This window comes from Anopheles coluzzii, chromosome X, assembly GCF_943734685.1.
Source record: "Anopheles coluzzii chromosome X, AcolN3, whole genome shotgun sequence".
Taxonomy (NCBI): domain Eukaryota; kingdom Metazoa; phylum Arthropoda; class Insecta; order Diptera; family Culicidae; genus Anopheles; species Anopheles coluzzii.
The window spans coordinates 24,822,506-24,841,675 of NC_064669.1; the positions used below are offsets into that span (position 1 = coordinate 24,822,506).

The 19,170-nt window shown below is 40.0% G+C and overlaps 1 protein-coding gene across 2 annotated transcripts in view; it reads left to right on the forward strand.

The window, feature by feature from the left end:
- Positions 1-19,170, forward strand: part of LOC120956088 (uncharacterized transmembrane protein DDB_G0289901) — a 350,743-nt gene that overhangs the window by 219,125 nt on the left and 112,448 nt on the right. For both annotated transcript variants that reach the window (XM_049606605.1, XM_049606608.1), the window contains exon 5: positions 15,864-16,061. In XM_049606605.1, the coding sequence (XP_049462562.1) occupies positions 15,864-16,061 (198 nt within the window). The remainder of the gene's footprint in view (positions 1-15,863; positions 16,062-19,170) is intronic.

The following is a 19,170-nucleotide window of genomic DNA, read 5'->3' on the forward strand; positions in this document are numbered from 1 at the left end:
TTCAATACAATTACATTAATACAATCTCGCATGAAAGATAGGGATTTGTTTGTCTTATGCGGTGATTTCAATCAACCTGGACTATCGTGGTCTCAAAATGAGGATTATTTCGCACCGCTTGCCGTTAACCCTGCCTCATCCTACTTTATAGACGGATTAGCTGAATTCAATCTGCGTCAACTTTCAGGGGTCGTAAATATTTTTCGGAGGCAATTAGATTTAGTTTTTGTTAATGAGTTAGTGACATATTCATGTTCACCAGTTTCTTGTAGTATTGACCCTATTGTTAAATTAGATCATTATCACCCACCTCTGGAATTCGTAGTAAATGTTCCTTTACCGCATAATGGTAATAATGTTAGAGATAACAAATCTGAGTTGAATTTTTGGAAAATGAACTTAGAAAAATTTAGGGAAATCATAACCAACTCTGATTGGAATTTTTTAGAAATTAGAACCGATTCTCCCTCCACTGTGGACGTAGCGGTGGAGCAATTTAGTAATATTGTTAAGGCAGCTCTCCCTTTATGTTGTCCTCGTTCTAAACTTGTCCTCTCGCCTTCCTTGGTATGATGCTACATTGCGGTCATTAAAGGCGGATAGGACACGTGCCCTCAAAAAACTCGGTTCAACTCCTTCTGAGTATAATCGTAGAGTTTTCAAATATGCCGCTTCTGCTTTTCGTATTTATAATCGGGCCAGTTATAGGTTGTATCTTGGAAGGCTTCAATGTATGTTACACCGTAATCCTAAACTTTTTTGGTCTTATGCCAAGAAGCGTCGTAATCCCTCTTCCCTTCCTACTTCCATGTCGCTCGGTTCGGTCACTACGGACAATGCTGCTGACACCTGTTCCCTATTCGCTGAGCATTTCGCCAATGGTCTGTCTAGACCGGAGAGTCAACCTTTGACGGAGTCTGAGGGCATATTGCCTGGTTTAAACTCCGTCGCATGGGCTGAGGGTATTGTCAATGTTAATACAGTCTCTGAAGCTCTTAAAAAACTTAAGCCATCCTTCTCCCCTGGACCGGATGGAATACCAGCCTCGGTTTTAAAAAAGTCACCTTTTCTATTCGTCCCTCTATTGGTAAAATTGTTTAACCTATCTTTGTCCTCGTCTTCATTCCCTTTATTGTGGAAGCGAGCATGGCTAGTTCCCTTTCACAAAAAAGGTAACCCGTCTGTCATTTCCAACTACCGTGGCATCTCAATACAATGCGCAATAACCAAGGTATTTGAGCATATTATCCATACCTATGTGTTTAAACTCACCTCTTCTACTGTAGCATATCTGCTATACAGAACTTATTATAATACACACTATCAGCTATAGACACATTGTAACACACTTCGGAAAGCTAAATCACACCATTGCAACACATTCATTATAACACATCAGCAAATCAATCCACACCATAGCAACACACCCAGACCATACCGTTCATAGAAAAAACAATTGAGAAACATTTCTTGAAAACAACCGAAACGCGCAGCATAAGCAATTCAAGCGTTACTGCGGCAAAGTGGACAAACAGAGAACGCATAGCAACTTATTGCTAAAAAGCGCAGTGTAGGCAAAGATCGACGAACGCACTCGTTCTTTGGCTAGAACAGTTGAAACTTTCCAGAACCTTTGTAAAAACACTAAAAGCGCAGCATAGGGACAAATTGACAGACACCTCACACCAATAAAATGTATTAATTGTACTTCATATCAATAACCTTTAATTAGGACAAAAACACATTCCAAAACCAAATGTACGAAACCCGTTGAGTATAAATAAAACCAATTCCGGCCCTGGCAAGTCAGATTCGTTCGGACTGCCAAGATAGGACGTTACGCTTCCTAATACTTTGCCTTCCAACTTATTTCAAGAGTTTAGTTATGTCCCCCTACCCAAGGTAAGGCTTCTAAACTCCAACGTTTCCAGTAAGGGAAACCTCCTAAAGGTTTCTATGATCGCCTGGACGATCAAGTGTTGAAAAGTCCGCTTTGAACAAAAGTGTTATTCCACCTCGGCTCATGTCAGTAAAAACTGACCTACCGCGACGATACTTGAGGTACAGCTGTACGCTCATCATATGGCGACCGTAGCTATCGCCTAACCCATTACACTACTATTATCCCTCAGCAACATGGCTTTTTTCCTAACCGTTCTACAACAACTAACCTTATGTCCTTCACCTCTTTCGTATCATCCCAGTTAGAGTCAGTTAAACAAGTTGATTCTATTTATACTGACTTCAAATCTGCATTTGATCGTATTCCTCATTCCTTACTTCTAAATAAAATTTCACAACTTGACGTCAATAATCTTTTTGTATCTTGGTTACGTTCTTTTCTATGTGATCGTTCCTATAGTGTTAAATTTAATGATATGTTTTCGACTCCCTTTTCATGTAGTGCAGGCGTACCGCAAGGTAGTGTTCTAAGTCCTTTGCTGTTCATAATTTTTATTAATGATGTCCGTACCACCCTCCCTCCTGAGTGTTTCCTCTGCTACGCAGACGACCTCAAAATCTTTCTCCCAGTTTCGTCTCCTAGAGATTACATTTCCCTACAAAATATTCTTGATCGTTTTTCGTCTTGGTGTTCTAGTAATTCCCTCACATTATGTCCTGATAAGTGTAACGTCATTTCGTTTAGTCGTTCGCAGTCTTCAATCACTTACTCGTACGTCCTAAATTCTGTACAAGTCAATCGTGTTTGTGTCGTAAAAGACCTCGGTGTCTTGCTTGACAGAGGCCTCACCTTCAGCCACCACATTGAATCAGTTGTCAATCAGGCGCGGAAAACATTGGGTCTCCTAAAGAAAATTGCGTGCGATTTCTCCGACCCAATGTGCCTGAAGACTCTGTTCTGCTCTCTGGTCAGATCGATTTTGGAGTACTGCTCAGTAGTCTGGTCCCCTACAGCTCGAACCCACGTGGAACGTATCGAGCGGGTGCAGCGATCGTTCACCAGGTTTGCTATATGTAAAATCCTGGGTAGATTGTCCTCCCCCATACCTCCTTACGAGGACAGGTGTCGGCAGCTTGGCCTGGAACTATTGGAAAACCGCCGTTCCCATGCCCAGTCCACCTTTATTGCCGCATTACTCCTTGGTAATATTGATTCTCCTTCCCTTCTTTCTTCTATCCCTTTCTACGCCCCTAACCGTGTTCTTCGAAACCGCCCTCCCCTAGTGATCCCTTCCCGCCGAAATGCAGTGGGCCGTAATGACCCCCTTCTTCGTGCAATTCGTCGATTTAACTGTGTATACTCTATGTTTGATTTCAACCTTCCCTTATCCTCTTTCCGATCCCGCATCAGAACCCTCCATAATCCCGTGCTGCCTTAATTTTTAATTTTTAAATTTTAGATTCTAATTTTCTAAAAAAAATTTTTTTTCTCAAATTTTTGATAATTTGTGTTAATTTTTGTTAGGTTAGGAACATAGGTAATAAGTATTATTTAAGCATTTGTGTAACCAAAAGGTAAACAAATAAATATGATTATGAATATGAATTTGAAGATTTAAAATGTTCCTTGAGCAGAGTGGTCTGTGTCATTCTTTCTCGTCATATACATTTTAACGAAAAGGTATTGCTGTAGCTCGGAGTGGTCTGAGTCATTCTTTATTGTCATGTAGACCAAATTAACAGTAGTTAAGTTATTTATGATAGTGTGACATGTTCTCTGGCCTTTTACAAAGGGTTTTATAGTTTAATGGGGCCATTACGTTACATAATGACCGAAAATCCATTATTTTGTAAAATGTGTCAACATTTTTCCAAAATTCTTAAGGCCGGGGGACATTGTCTGTACTCGCTAGTGCAATTTCAATTTTCACTAGCGCATCTGGCGGCGGCTGGTGGAAGCTTTTTTTGGTCACCAAGCGAATGGTCCTGCCGGATCTCAAATTTAAGTTGTTTTTTTTTCACCGTTTTTTGATGCAAAAATGGCTGAAATACTTGCACAACATATTTATCTATCAAAAACAAAGCTTTTCCAGTCCAGTTTAATTAAAAAACAAGAAAAAATAACATATTTTCTGAAGCGGCTACAAATTGTTGGCAAAATGCTTCCGACAGCCGCCGCCAGATACGCTAGTGAAAATCTAAATTACACTACGGAGTACGATCAATGTAGCCCGGCCTTTAGGATTTCATATCGAAATTCATATGTTTGGTAACGTTCTACATTACCACATAACAACGCAATTATAAGTTTTTTTAACATAATTGTTATCAAAAAATACTGTTTTATGAATTTTCTTGCCTTTTGCACATATTTACGTATTTCTAAGTGTTTTTTTTACGATAGTGCCATTATAGGTACGCAAAATACTATATTAGTCTTAGTTATAAAATCAATAAAATCATGATGTTTTATATTTTTGCCGACGATATTTTTGACATGTCGTACTGTTTTCATTAAAATAAGCAACATAAATGAGTTTTCTGCAAATAATTTACCAAGCAAAGGCCAGAATTCGCTTATCTGGCTCAGTGAAAAATCGATTTCAAATCAAGCTTTCTCTTCCGTGTGGGTTGACGACAGGTGTCAACTTTAGTCAATATTGTCATCAACCAAATTTATACATTTTCTACGATCAAATTACGAAAGAAATCATTATTATGGCAGTAATCCTTGCTATTCACACGAAAACAGCTTCAAAATTAAGTTCCATTGATATTATACACTGTTTTGAGGCATCTTTGTTTACCACCACTATAGGAGCACAATACGACGACTTTAGTAACCATACCATCATTATAGGTACAACGGTGTGTTTCATGGTAAAAATGGTTGTGATTGCAAAGATAAAACATATTCCTATTGCTATATGATAAAATTTTCTTGAATTCACCATCCTGACACTTTAAATCCATTAAAACACATTTGCACCACTACAAATTGCACCACTCTTGGTACATTTACCCTAGCAAATATATTATTTTTTTCTTTTTTTTGCACTAAAATGTGGGGTTTGACGTTGGTTTGGCGGAGGTTACATGATGGTTGATGGATCAATGTTGTTGCTCGATGTGTAGCTGGTTGCTTTTTCCTGGTAAGCGCGGTGGCTTTTTTATAGAGGCTCTGAGCCAATTGCTATGTATTTACTATCAGAACACTCGTGGGTTACGATCAAAATGTACTGATTTGAGGCTAGCGGCCGATGCTGCTGATTTTAATGTGATTGTTTTCACTGAAACCTGGGCTGATGATTCTTTACCCAATAGTATGCTCTTTAGTAGTGATTAATTTATCGTTTACCGTTGTGATCGTAACATAAATAATAGTTCTCGTACTCGCGGTGGCGGTGTTCTCATTGCTGTTTCGACCAGTTTAGCATCAGCGCCTATTTCTGTAAATGCCGCGCCGCTTGAGTGTGTGTGGGTTGTGATTAAAAATGAGTGCTTTAATATATTTATAGGTGTTATCTATGTCCCACCCTACTTAGCAGCTGATATGCGTACATTTGAAAAACTTTTAGAATGCGTTCACGATGTCAAAGCCCGCTTGCGTAACAAGGATAAACTTATTCTTCTTGGTGATTTTAATCAATCTTCTCTGCAGTGGATAGATTCTGTTAATTTAACGACGCCTTTCCAGCACTATACACCTCATAATGCGTTGCTATGCCATGCACCTTTTGTCGATTTTTTCAACGTTATGGAACTTTGTCAACTCAACAATATTCCAAACCGTAATGGTCGTGTGCTTGACCTTATACTATTGTTTTCTCTTAACTTCACGCCGTGTTCCGTTTATGAGGCAGATCTTCCTCTTGTAAAAATTGATGACCACCATCCTCCGTTTGTTTTTGAAATTGAATATCTATCCACTGCCAACTTACCTGTTTCTGTGCAAAGTGTTAATCTTAGTCCTATTTATAATTATAAGAAGGCTGACTATGCTAGGCTGCGTGTAATTTTGTCCTCTATTGATTGGTCATTTTTGTTTGAATGTACGTCCATCAATGAGGCTGTAACACAGTTCAATGCTATCCTTATCACTTCCTTAAACTCCTGTTCTCCTCTCTTCAGACCACCTCCTTCCCCTCCATGGTCCGACCGCCATCTGCGCTCTCTGCTTAGGGATCGAACTCTGCTTACCGGACTTGGCGTTCACCGTACACGCGTAGGTTATTTAAATATGCAGCATCCGCTTACAGATCATTTAACAGATATCGCCATAAATTATATGTTTTGCGTCTTCAATCTCGCTTCCGTTCAAACCCTCGAGCGTTTTGGAATTACATAAACTCTATGAGAACCAATAACGGCCTCCCTACTAGTATGTCACTTGGTGATGTGCTTGCTACGTGCCCGAATGACATTCGTTCGCTTTTTGCTGATCATTTCTCGAGTGTCTATGAAAATGGTTTAAATAACTCTGCAAGCTTTGAGGCCAGTCTTTCATTCACCCCTCTCAATGTCCTGAATGTTGAATTTGTTTCTGTAAGCACTGCTTCTGTTTTACGTGCGTTAGGTAACCTTAAACCATCCTCAGTGCCGGGTCCCGATGGTATTCCTGTTGCTTAACTCTTTCATTGTCGTGAAGCACTAGCCCTTCCTGTTTCTTTCCTTTTTAATCTTTCTTTGTCTACGGCTACTTTTCCGAATATTTGGAAACAAACATAGATAAGGCCAGTTTTAAAAAGGGTGATCGTGGTTGCGTCTCTTATTATCGTGGCATATCTATTTTATCGGCGTTCAGCAAAGTCTTTGAATCCGTTATTCGTTTACCTCTAATGGAAATGGTGAAATCGTGGATCATTCCAAATCAACATGGCTTTATGGCTGGCCGCTCCACCACTACTAATCTTATGGAATTTGTTTCCTCAGCACTCTTAAATCTGGACTCTGGCATGCAGGTTGATGCTGTGTATACCGATTTCAAAGCTGCGTTTGATAAAATCTCCCATTCTCTGCTCATTGCTAAATTCAAGAAACTTGGCTTCTCTCCTTTCTTTCTTGAATGGCTACAATCATTTCTATCGAATCGTTTTTGCTGTGTTAAATTGAATGACGGTTTTTCTTATGAGTTTCATTGTTCGTCGGGTGTACCCCAGGGTAGTGTCTTGAATCCTTTACTTTTTATTTTATTTGTCAATGATCTGTGCTCTGTTCTTCCATCCGATTCCTTCCTTATGTTTGCAGATGATTTAAACATATTTTGTCCTATCACTGACTCTAATTCATGTGTCTCTCTTCAATGTCTGTTAGACTCCTTGTCCTCTTGGTGTTCTGCTAACTTTCTCTCCCTGTGTATCGATAAATGTGCTTGTATATCTTTCTCTCGGAGCTTAAATGTGTTGTCTCATAATTATTCACTAAACTCTGTTGTATTAAATCGTGTTAATGTCATTCGTGATCTTGGGGTTCACCTTGATGCAAAGCTGTCATTCAATCATCATATTGAGCGTACCATTAACCATGCCAACAGTGTACTAGGAATGATTTGTGCTATGGCAAATGATGTGCGTGACCCTATATGCCTCAAAGCCCTTTTCTGTAGCTTAGTCCGCCCTATTTTAGAATATGCTAGCATTGTGTGGTGCCCGGTCAGCTCGGTATGGATTGAAAGGGTTGAAAGTGTTCAACGCAGATTCACCCGTATTGCCATTAGGCGTCTTTTAGGGCAATCGGGTGCTTCTCTTCCCCCTTATGAAGTCCGATGCCGTATGCTTGGATTGATGACACTGCATGATCGTCGCTCTGCTTCTCAAGCTTTGCTTATCAGTGGTTTGCTTCGGAACGAGATTGATTGTCCTTCACTTCTTAACAGAATACCGCTGTACGCGCCTGCTCGCTTTCTTCGACGCCGTGATTTCCTTCAAATCCCGTCGAGAAGAACGCTGTATGGCACCAATGATCCGTTTTGTCGATCCCTCCATCGCTTCAACAGTGCCTCTGGTGTGTTTGATTTTCATATTCCCCCTCAATCCCTTCGCCCCCTCTTCCTTCAGTTCTTTGACTCCCTTTTTGTTTCCCCATCCTAATTCTTTCATTTTACGTGTGTTGGCTGTGTTACAAATTGCTTGCTGTCTAGTATATGTTTGTCTAGTTAGATTTAAGTATTTGTTTGTTATCATTAATTTTAAGTTTTAGTCAGTAAGTTTCCCTATATTTGGCCCTCTGAGGCAGATATTTGTATCGTAATAAATAAATAAATAAATAAATAAATAAATAAATTGGCCTCATTCGCCTCTTTCAATCGGTTGATTAATTCTATACTTAAAATCTAACATTTTTCTTTGCAAGCCATTTGTGGCTTGCAGTTACCTTATACCAGGTAGTTTCGGTTTATTTAAAGCTATACGTTGATTGTATTGTCTGTTACAAATGTGGTTTTGGTTAGAGTTGTTTAAAACGATTGATACGTGATACGAAGGAATTTTAAAATTTAACGCTTGCAATCGCTGTCTGGTGAGAGGATGGTGTCGATGCTGTGGTCCAAATTGCAGGAGATGCGTGCCGCAGAATGTCCATGGCATTCCGTTAAGATGCGACGGACGGTGATGGCGACACTACAGGAACTGCTTAGTGGTGGGATTGATTTTTTTTATAAAAAGGTGTGGGTGAGCCGGGTGTGTCCTATCCGAAGTCGTGATAGGATTCTCTGGTCTTGGTGTGATGGATGGTCTTTCCATGGTGGTGTTGTGGTCTTGATTAGAATTTTTAGATCATCAAAGTTACGGCTCATGCTCCGGATATTCCAGGACATAGCAAAGAAAGGTGTATTGTTATTTAACTGAGGATGGGAATTTGTAGAAAGAATGTTTGAAGTTGATAAAAAAGAAGGTGTGGTGTATGTGGTCATTGTGTTTAAGAAGCTTTCCTCCTCTCTGACCTCCTCACCATGATGAATGGGGCATTATCGGGTGAGAGAAGGGGCTCCTCTCCCTCGGAGTTGAGGGGATTTGAAGAGGAAGGGATAGGGATGGGAGATGGGGGGGATCTTTGGGAGAGAAGGAGGTTTTTTCCCCGGAGGAGCGGGGAACATTAACATTAACAGGACATTAACAGGGGAACAGGACATTAACACATACCCAAGGAAACATTTTGGACCTAGCTTGAACAAAAACTGGGCTGTCTTGCTCTATCTTCTATACCGCACCTGCTTGCACTCACCCAACGGAACAAAAGTAGAAAGCTTGGAGCAAAATAATCGTTTATCTCGCTCTATCCTCTATACCGCGCTTGCTTGCACTCATGCCCGAGCGCTCGAGTATATTCTCTCAGAACTGAGCATTCGCAGTTCAACCCGTGCAGTGAGAATGTATGTGTTAATGTGTAGCGAAATTTGTCTCTGTATCTCATTCCCCCACCCCCAAAAAACCACATTCACTCTCCCCGACAGACAAAGAGAACGAAATTTTCAGGCGAGGGGTAGGTAGACACATGCGGTGGGGGTCCGGCCCGAAATCGGATCCAAAGTCCGTTGTTTTGGGCTCGAAATTAAAAATGGCGGAGGGAGCGCTACCACGGAGAGAATGCGCTCTCTTGCTTGCCTTTAAAATACACGAGGCGCTCTCGCTGTAAAGAACGCTCGCTCGCGTTGTTTTATCATACCGCTTCCTTCCCGTTTCTTTCGGCTTGCGCAGCGCTGAACTGGTACCCCCTCCCACTTGATTCCAGCGAATTGCGCTGCGCTGGACTGACACCCCCTCCCGCTCGTTTCTTTCGTAGCGCGCTTCCCTTCATTCGGACTTGGTGCACCCGAATCAAAACAAAATCTTGAACACATCAAACTTGGTTTATTTTTTATCACTTTTATTGCAAATAAAGGGGCATTTTCACACATAGCTTCACACAATCTTGCCACAAAATCACACAAATTCTTAATATAATAAAAATCGTCGTATTTCAAAGAGCCGTCTAACCGCGTGGATCCCGTTGTTGATGTTCGATACAGCAAAAATAAACATTGAAATAAAGCAGCGCAAATCACACATTTAAGATAAATGTTGAAAGAAAAGCGCAGCTTCATTTCAATGTGCACAACACTTCAACACTTAGCGAAACTTCGATCGCCCGGGACTTAGGCTAACACGTGTGCGGCCTTTCACGGCGAACGCTTGAGCTGAACTGACGATTTCGTGTGGTGGCAAGAAAGGGAGCGCACAGAGGAACACTCGCTGCACTAGTGCGAGCGAGACACCGATACCCGCATGCCGCTGCAAGAAAACCAAACTGAGCGCGCAGGCTGAAAGAGAACGCACACATTCACACATGTGTAATTGTGTGAGTGCAAAAACTGTGTAGAAACCAAAACACGCTCGCGCCGCCGCGTAATTCCGCGTATTTCCAAACGTCTCCCCATGCTTCTACATGCCCTTCGCCTGAAAGTTGCACACTTTTTCATTCTCATTGCTAGTAGGGTCCGCCCCAAACGTCCAAAACGCGATGAATGGGTAAAATGATGGACCTGAGATGGGGCCCTATCTCAGTACCCATACTGGTACCCAAAGGCAGACAATTTTGGACTTATTTTTTGAGAGAGAGCGAAAAAGCTGATGCTCCTCCCTCTTCTCCCACTCTCTAGAATTTCATATGTATGAGTTCTAGGTGAAGGGGAAAGGAGAGGAGATGTAGCAAGTGAATTAAATGATGAGGAGAGGGGAGACACATTCATTCACCAGTCACCGCCAATATCGAGAATTGACCGGTGGTGTTTGGGTTATCGGCGTTCCGTATGGACCACGGATGCTAAATGATAAGAATGTGTATAATTTCGTACAGTATCTCATTGTCACGGAACCTTACAAATGTTACTGCGCGGTTGAATCTGGAATCGCGCATCGAATCGATGGAAGAAGGGAGTACGAACGAGGGGGGAGAAGAGGAAGCACAGAGAAAAACGCTGCACATTCACTCATACATTCTTACAGCAGCAGGCAATTCGCGAGAACATGAAATCAGGAGAGAATTATTTAACGCTCGCGAATGAGTACAAGCAGGTGCGGTATAGAAGATATAGCATGACATCTCAGTTTTTGTTCAAGCTAGGTCCAAAATGTTTCCTTGAGGCGCACTTTTACAATTTTGGCGCGTGCGCTACATACAACACAATACAAAAGGTTGTTTTAACCGCGCGCACTGATCGATAGTCGCGATAGTTCAATCGGAACGCCGACGCTCCAAGTCAGAGATTTGGTCTGAAGAAAAGAAGTGTTTCTGACAAAATCGACAACACCCCGCTGCGCAAAGCGATCCAAAAACTTCTCCAACTCAAACTGCATGCATATTTCACAGCCCATGGCTGCGAAATATTTCGCATTCAAAATTGTTGCAAGTTGATAAATGAAATATTTTGAAATTTTTAGTGCGGGACACACCCCGCACGACAAAATCGAGCAGTTTTGTAGCTAGGATTTTTGATCGCTTTCCGCAAAAAGCGATCGAAACAGCGAGCAGAAATGTCAGGGAAAACGCTTGGATTCCGATCGAAGAAATATTTCAATCCAAAAATTTCAGTGCAGAAAATTTCGAAATATTTCATTTATAAATTTGCAACAATTTTGAATGCGAAATATTTCACAGCCATGAGCTGGTATCGCGAAAGAATTGGTTTAAAATTAACAGTCGTTAAAAATTAACCAGAGTCGTTAAAATTTGCTAGAATTTGGCATCGCAAACGCATTGAGTTCATTTGTTAATTTTAACGACTGGTTAAACTGGTTAATTTTAACGACTGGTTCTATGCCGTCGTTAAACAAACGACTGTCAAGTGCGTATGCGATACAAATTAACAGTCGTTTAATTATACTGCTCGAATTTTTAACCCGTGTTTGCCTATATGCGATATCGAGCAGTCATTAACTGTTTTGACGGTCGTTTATTTAAACAGGAATGAACAACAAATGAACTCGGTTAAACCAAAATGAACTTTAAACGACTGTTAAAATGTGTTCATTTATTCGCGATGCCGGCTATGGGCTGTGAAATATGTTTGCAGTTTAAGTTTGAGAAGTTTTCGATCGCTTTGCGCAGCGGGCGCGACGACACACATCGCCACATCGACCGCCGTCGATGGAAGTGAGTGATATGTTCTAAAAATAGATCTGTGGGGCGAGTGAGAAGGGCGAGGGGCGTAGAACAAGAACGTAAGCGTGAGTGAGTCGTCGCGTGCGTGTGTGTGGTGTACACGCGAGAACTCATTTTTTTGCTCTTTCCTGGAACTTACATGTTTCTACATTCTTCTGATTTTAAGCAACAAAAGTAGAACGGGAAGTAGAAGGCTACTTCATTTCTACTTTCCTTACTACTTTCGAGCGTGTTGACTCGCTTGGGCATTCGCGAGCGTTAAAATATTCTCTCCTGATTTCATGTTCTCGCGAATTGCCTGCTGCTGTAAGAATGTATGAGTGAATGTGCAGCGTTTTTCTCTGTGCTTCCTCTTCTCCCCCCTCGTTCGTACTCCCTTCTTCCATCGATTCGATGCGCGATTCCAGATTCAACCGCGCAGTAACATTTGTAAGGTTCCGTGACAATGAGATACTGTACGAAATTATACACATTCTTATCATTTAGCATCCGTGGTCCACACGGAACGCCGATAACCCAAACACCACCGGTCAATTCTCGATATTGGCGGTGACTGGTGAATGAATGTGTCTCCCCTCTCCTCATCATTTAATTCACTTGCTACATCTCCTCTCCTTTCCCCTTCACCTAGAACTCATACATATGAAATTCTAGAGAGTGGGAGAAGAGGGAGGAGCATCAGCTTTTTCGCTCTCTCTCAAAAAATAAGTCCAAAATTGTCTGCTATTGGGTACCAGTATGGGTACTGAGATAGGGCCCCATCTCAGGTCCATCATTTTACCCATTCATCGCGTTTTGGTCGTTTGGGTGAGTGAAGTCGTCCTGCAGTTGTACACCCGTCCGGCAAAATGAGTGTATTTTTTGAGTGATTTGAGTGACGCTATCGAAATACAGTGTCTCTTCGACCAATGAGTTACCCACTCACGCGAGCCCTCCCCCACCCCACCCGTAACGCACGGTGCGCTCTGCAGCACGGTGTGTTTGTGTTCTTTCGAGCCATGCTACCAACACATCAAAAGCTTGTTGTTTTTCGCTTTCTTTCATGCACTTATTCAAAAACTAAACACAAACACGGTCATTTTTTATTACATTAAACACTTTATTGAAACATAAAGTACATACTAAAGTACACATTTAGAATCCTTCATACTCACGAATGGCGTCATACTGCAAAGTACCGGGTCGGCCCAGCCTGCGGGAAACTTGTCGACAATCTGCGTTGCCTCTGTTCAGTAAATCTTACCTGTCGATGCACGCACTGCATGTGCGTCTGTACACACTGTTCACTTCACACTTCACCAAAACACACCGGCGAACGAGACTTTGAACGAAATAGGCATCAACGCACAAACACTGCGCGCGGGACTTAGAACGAAACGCGCACAACCATCTCCGACAAAGCGTCGCGCTGTACTGGTGGTTTTGTACGCGTAGGAGGGGGGACATACGGAGCGATGGTTCGATGCTGTAGTGTAAGCGAGACAACACGATGTGACGAGCAGATCCAAGTTGGTGAGCTCGCTGAAAGAAGACACACACACATTCACAGACGGCTCGTCAAAGCACGGTATTTGTATTGGTGTTAGTGAAGCGCGCGTGTAAAACAGAATGCGAACTCTCATCGCAGCGCGTTTCTCCGTGCTTCCTCATACCCCTCGGCCTGAATCACTCACAATTTGGGGTCTCATTGTTTGCGTGGCACTCTCGAGATCTCATTTTTTTTTGCTCTTTCCTGGAACCCACATGTTCTACATTTTTCTGATTTTCAGCAACCAAAGTAGAACCCGAAGTAGAAGGCTAGTTCTTTTTTTCCATACTACTTTGGAGCGTTTTGAATCGCTTGGGAAAGTGACTTTTTGATCTTTTAAATTTGCTAGACCTTCTTCATCTTTCATGTGTTTAAGGTCAGAAAAAAATTACGCATTGGACGGTATTAAGAGTAGTGTGGGGTGTGATGGTGATAAGTGTTCCATTAATGAGCTTGGTTAGTGTTTGTAACTTTTTGTAGTGGGACAATGATCGGGTTTTCAAAAGGTACTTGGTATTATTGTTAATCAGGTTACCTTATACCGGTCGTCCAACATGCGGTTGTAGACTTTTGATAATGATGAACGGACCTGGTAGCGGCTTTCCTTCTTCGGTAGTCAGAACCAGATACATTAGCTCTCCTTCCTCGCCGTTAAACCATTCCGGTTATGTCCTAGCCCGGGAACTCGTGCCGGGAGGGGGATGAGCCCTCGCGGCAGAAGGAGCGTCCAACATATCGTCGGCCTTCTCAGCATTTACACTTGAAAAACGTCACTGTCACAATTTTTCCTCAATGTCCACTACACCACAATACCACTTCGCTTCTGAACACAAATGTCTTATGCGAGTCCACCAGACTAATGTCTTTAAACACTCATTTCTTAGAAACTTTCACTACAGTAGGTGACCGCTAACTGGATGTGTTTTAACTGGAGTGCTTTTTAACTGGAGGTTCGCTAACTGGAGTGATTCTCAGTTAACGAACACTTAAACGTCAAAACATGAAACATCCGGAATCTCCTGAAGAGAAATTTGTCGCAAATGTGCATTTTTCAAACAAATTTAGGGTCTCTTGCCTACGTTTGCTATTAATTTATGTTATTACACGAATTACCATACTTTATATCAACATAAATGTAAAAAAAGTTTGGTATGTTTATTCCAGTCAACGCCAATCAAAACAATCAATCCATAGAAACGTCACTCCAGTTAGCGAACATTGTTCGTTAACTGGAGCTTGTTTACCTCTCAGTTAGCGGTCACCTACTGTATCTGCACTCATAAAGCAGGCTACAACCTTGGGCCACAGCACTTTACGTAGCGCTTTGAGAAAATCGAACAACGTAAAGTGCGTTATGATTGTTGTTAAAAATGTTAAATTTTTACTTTAACGTCTTTCTGTGAAAACAACGCACGACATAAAAGGATGTCTAAGTTTGTTTTTTTCCCACACGCACTAGCATAACGCACAGCACATAACTCCTGAACAACCAACCACGAACAACACATTCCAGCACTGCACTGCATGGACACAGGAAATTCTGCACTGCACTGATCACAGGGGTATATATTTTGGTTCGGTCGAGGAGCGCCAGGTAGAACACGTCCGCACTCTTCGTCTGCTACGAGAAGATGAAGTAGACATACAAATCTCAGCGTAGCTTGGGATTGTCTCCTTCCCCGACGATAAGCGTAATACAGTTTTAAACATTGAATTATAAGCAGCAACAGAAGTGACAGGGAACAACTAACGGGGTTTGAGTTTTACCTCGTCTGGCGAAAACCGCAAAAAACATGCGAACACTTTCAGCTACTCAAGCGGAGGCGGTATTTCATTTCATCCAGGTCCAGGCTCAGGCTCCCTCTAGAGAGGATCCAATGGAGTAACAATGAAAAGAAAAGAGCTGAACTCTCCACCAGGCTAAGTAGGCAGTCACAATGGTTTTCAAACATCCGAGTGCTTATCAGACGCGTAATCGATAATGATACAGACGAAATTATACGGAAAACTGACTAGCTACAGTATAAGTAAAGCGAAGCTCACAAGTTTATGTTGACTGAAGCGACAATTACTAAAATGGGACAGCACTGGATAGGAAATCCCTACCAGTAGGTGTGCAGAGGATCGGTTACACGAATTAATTGTTGTATCAAGAAAGATGATGAAGATGGTCAGTTTGATCTTTATACAAATGCAATAATAATGCTGAGTTTTAATTTATTGATCCTATCAAATCTTAACATCGTTTATTTATAAAGTACTCTTTTTTATAAATATGTTATATTTTATTTCATAGATATGACCCAATTCGGTCTAAGCTCCACTAACTCTCACTGGAGCTACAGCTCAACTGGTCCATACTCACCGTATCTCACTTCGTGCACAACTCCAACTGCTTCCCAGTTTAACAATCCGTCGCTTGGGTTTACGTGTAGCTCGGGTGAACAGGCTGGTGGACAGGATTTTTCCGCTTCAGCGCGTGACTGCGTTACAAGTAAGTACCTTATATTAATAAGTGTTGTATGTGCGCTACTCGTATTTCTGTTAAAATATCTGAGCTCTTCTACAGCAATGTTCAGCTAATTTGGCTACGTGATCCAACATGAGCCTATAGATGCTATTTACAACATTTTTTTTTATTCTGTGAAAGCAACCTATTCTTTTGTTTGTTGATTGAACATTTGTTTGTTGAACATTTCTGAACCATAGCGGCATTACTTTATACGCACATGTAAAGAGTTTGAAAATGATGTTTGTCTCAATTGCTTTTCAATTTCAAATTTACATTCAACATTCATAATCTATGCTTAGATTTGAAAAGGTTCATCAAAGAAACAAGAAGCGCATGTTTGCTAGTATGCAAAAGATGTAAAAATATATGCATATATAACACCTACAAAATGTATTAAATTTTACCTCGGTTTATTCAGAAAAAATGGCCCCGGTAAAAATAGTAATATGAAAAAAAATAGTGGGAACAATACACACATATGTAGAAAACTATGAACGATGAAAAATTCCAAAAATTTTCAGACAAGTGTAAAAACCAAATGAAATAGTGTATGTCATCTCCAAAAATGTTATAAATACAGCATTGTCTTTACGGGTTTTAAAGCTGTTTTTTTTCTTAGGATTTTAAGTGATTTCTATACTTAAATTTTGTCTCTGGATTCAATGAGTTTTTATAAAACTATTTTACGAGGTTTCCCTTGATTTATTGGTTCATTCCCATTTCATTGTCTCTTAAGACAATTTGTTGGGTGCTTCCCACAATTTTTTGGCTCACTTGCATTGATATCCAATCGGACGATACCAAAAAATTATAGGAACCGATCAATAAAATGTGAAAAACTCTGTGAATTCGTTCTACATTTGTTGGCCACCAACAATTTTAAATTAAACAATTGAAACAAATTTTAGTAGCAGAATATGAATCATAGAAAGTAAGTAAGTAAGTAAGTAAGTAATTTATTGATTTGTTTTGTAACAGTATTCCACGAATTATACATTGGTTCCGATCGATTGACCTCTACTCAATAACCTGATTGTTATAACGCTTTGCGTATTTGGATTGTACATCTTTACCTGAATTGAAGTACATCGGGAAAAATTAAAAAAAACCCTCTCATTGTTTTACCTTAAGATAATCCTACGTACTAGTCCTTACTCCTTTTTTTTACATCTACATTATAATCTAGCTATTTACAATTGTGCCTTCACTGGCATTACAATACTTATGTGTTACGAACAAAATTTTTTTACTAGTTCAAAACCAGTAATTCTATGTATATCAAATGTACTATGCCATGGGGGAAGGTTTAGGACTCTCTTCAAGAACTTATTCTGAAATTCTTGTAACTTATTTATACTTTTGCAACTTTTGCACAATTTGCCCATACTTTAGATGAGTAAAGAATTGTTGGCCTAATTACGGTTTGTTAAAGTAGCAGTTTGTTTTTTAAGTTCAATTTAGAATTCTTGTTTATGAAGCTATACAAAATTTTTATAAGTCTTGATCCACTTATAACTTTTTCCTCTATATGTTTCCTGAAGGTGAGCCTTTTATCCAAAAACAATCCCAAATACTTTACATTATCTTTCCAAGCATTATCCCAGTCACTTATTTTTAGATTACGATCTGGTAATTTATATGCGCTAGTGCAACGTGTAAAAAATATGGCCTCAGATTTTTCCTCGTTGATTTTTAATTTCCAAGTTTTACAAAATGTCACATATTTTTTAATCCCATTGTTGAGGTTTTTAATAATAGATTTTGGATTGGAATCTGAACTACTCATAGCAAAGTCATCTGCAAAACAATATTTTTTTACAGATTTTGTTTTAGGTAAGTCGCTTGTAAATATGTTGAAAAGAACGGGTGATAGCACGCTGCCTTGGGGTAAACCGGCAGGTGGGTGAATGTCATTTGATTTCGAAGAGGTTATTTTCACGAAACAGCTTCTATTGCATAAAAATGACTGAATCAGTTCAATGATGTTCGGAGGACAATTGAAAAAAATTAGTTTGTACAAAAGCCCTTGGTGCCATACCGTATCAAACGCTTTTTCTAGATCTAGCATCACAAAACCAGTGGATTTTTTAATATTTCGCTGTGTTTTGATGTTTGTGGTTAATCTATCAATTTGTGTAGTAGTTGAATGCCCTGGTTGAAAACCGTATTGGTAAGAAGGTATGATGGTGTGTTGATTGAGATGCTTAATAATTTTTTTGTGTAAATTTTTTTCAAAAATTTTACCCAAACAACTGAGCAAACTTATTGGTCTATAGCTTTTAGGGTCTTTATGGTCTTTTTTGGGTTTTGGAATTGGGATGACTTTGCCAATTTTCCATTAAAGAGGAAAATAGTGGATTTTGGTACAAGCGTTTAAAATAAACGCTAAATATACGATGGCTTTTTTAGGCAACTGTTTTAGGGAATGGTTATTGATTTGATCTGGCCCTTGAGATTTTTTTGATCTCAACTTATAAATGATGTTTGTAATGTGTTTTGGTTTAATAAAGTTAATGGGATCGAAGTTGTTGCTGGGTTGTGCTTGATGGTAGGAAAATAATCTACTATTTGTCTCTTGGATGTGATGTTCAATTGGGCTCTGATTTGGAAACGTTGTTCTGTAAGCTTTTTCAAAATGGTCGCTCAGAATTTTATATTTTTCATTATTTGTAATATAACACTTTCCATTAGCTTTTAAGGGAGGAATAAATGCAGAATTACCTTTTATAATTCTAACAAATTTCCATAGTCTTGATTTGCTTGGGTCGTTATTAATTTTTTCAAGGTTGCCTGTCCAACTCTGATTTCGTAAGTTTTTTATATCTAATACTATTTCTTTTTTTAATGTGTTATAAGTTTTTTTTTAAGTATAGTGTTATTTCTATCTTTCTGCCATTGCTTCCTTGTTGTATTTCGATGTTTAATTTTTTGGAGTATATTAAGGGATAGAATTATTTTAAATTTATCTGGTATTATGAATGGGACAGACTTACGGTGGGCGTAGTTAATTAATTTTGCGACATATTTTATCATTTGATCTATTTGGTTTGATGTGTTAATATTTTGGAGATTTAGATTATTTGTATTGAGG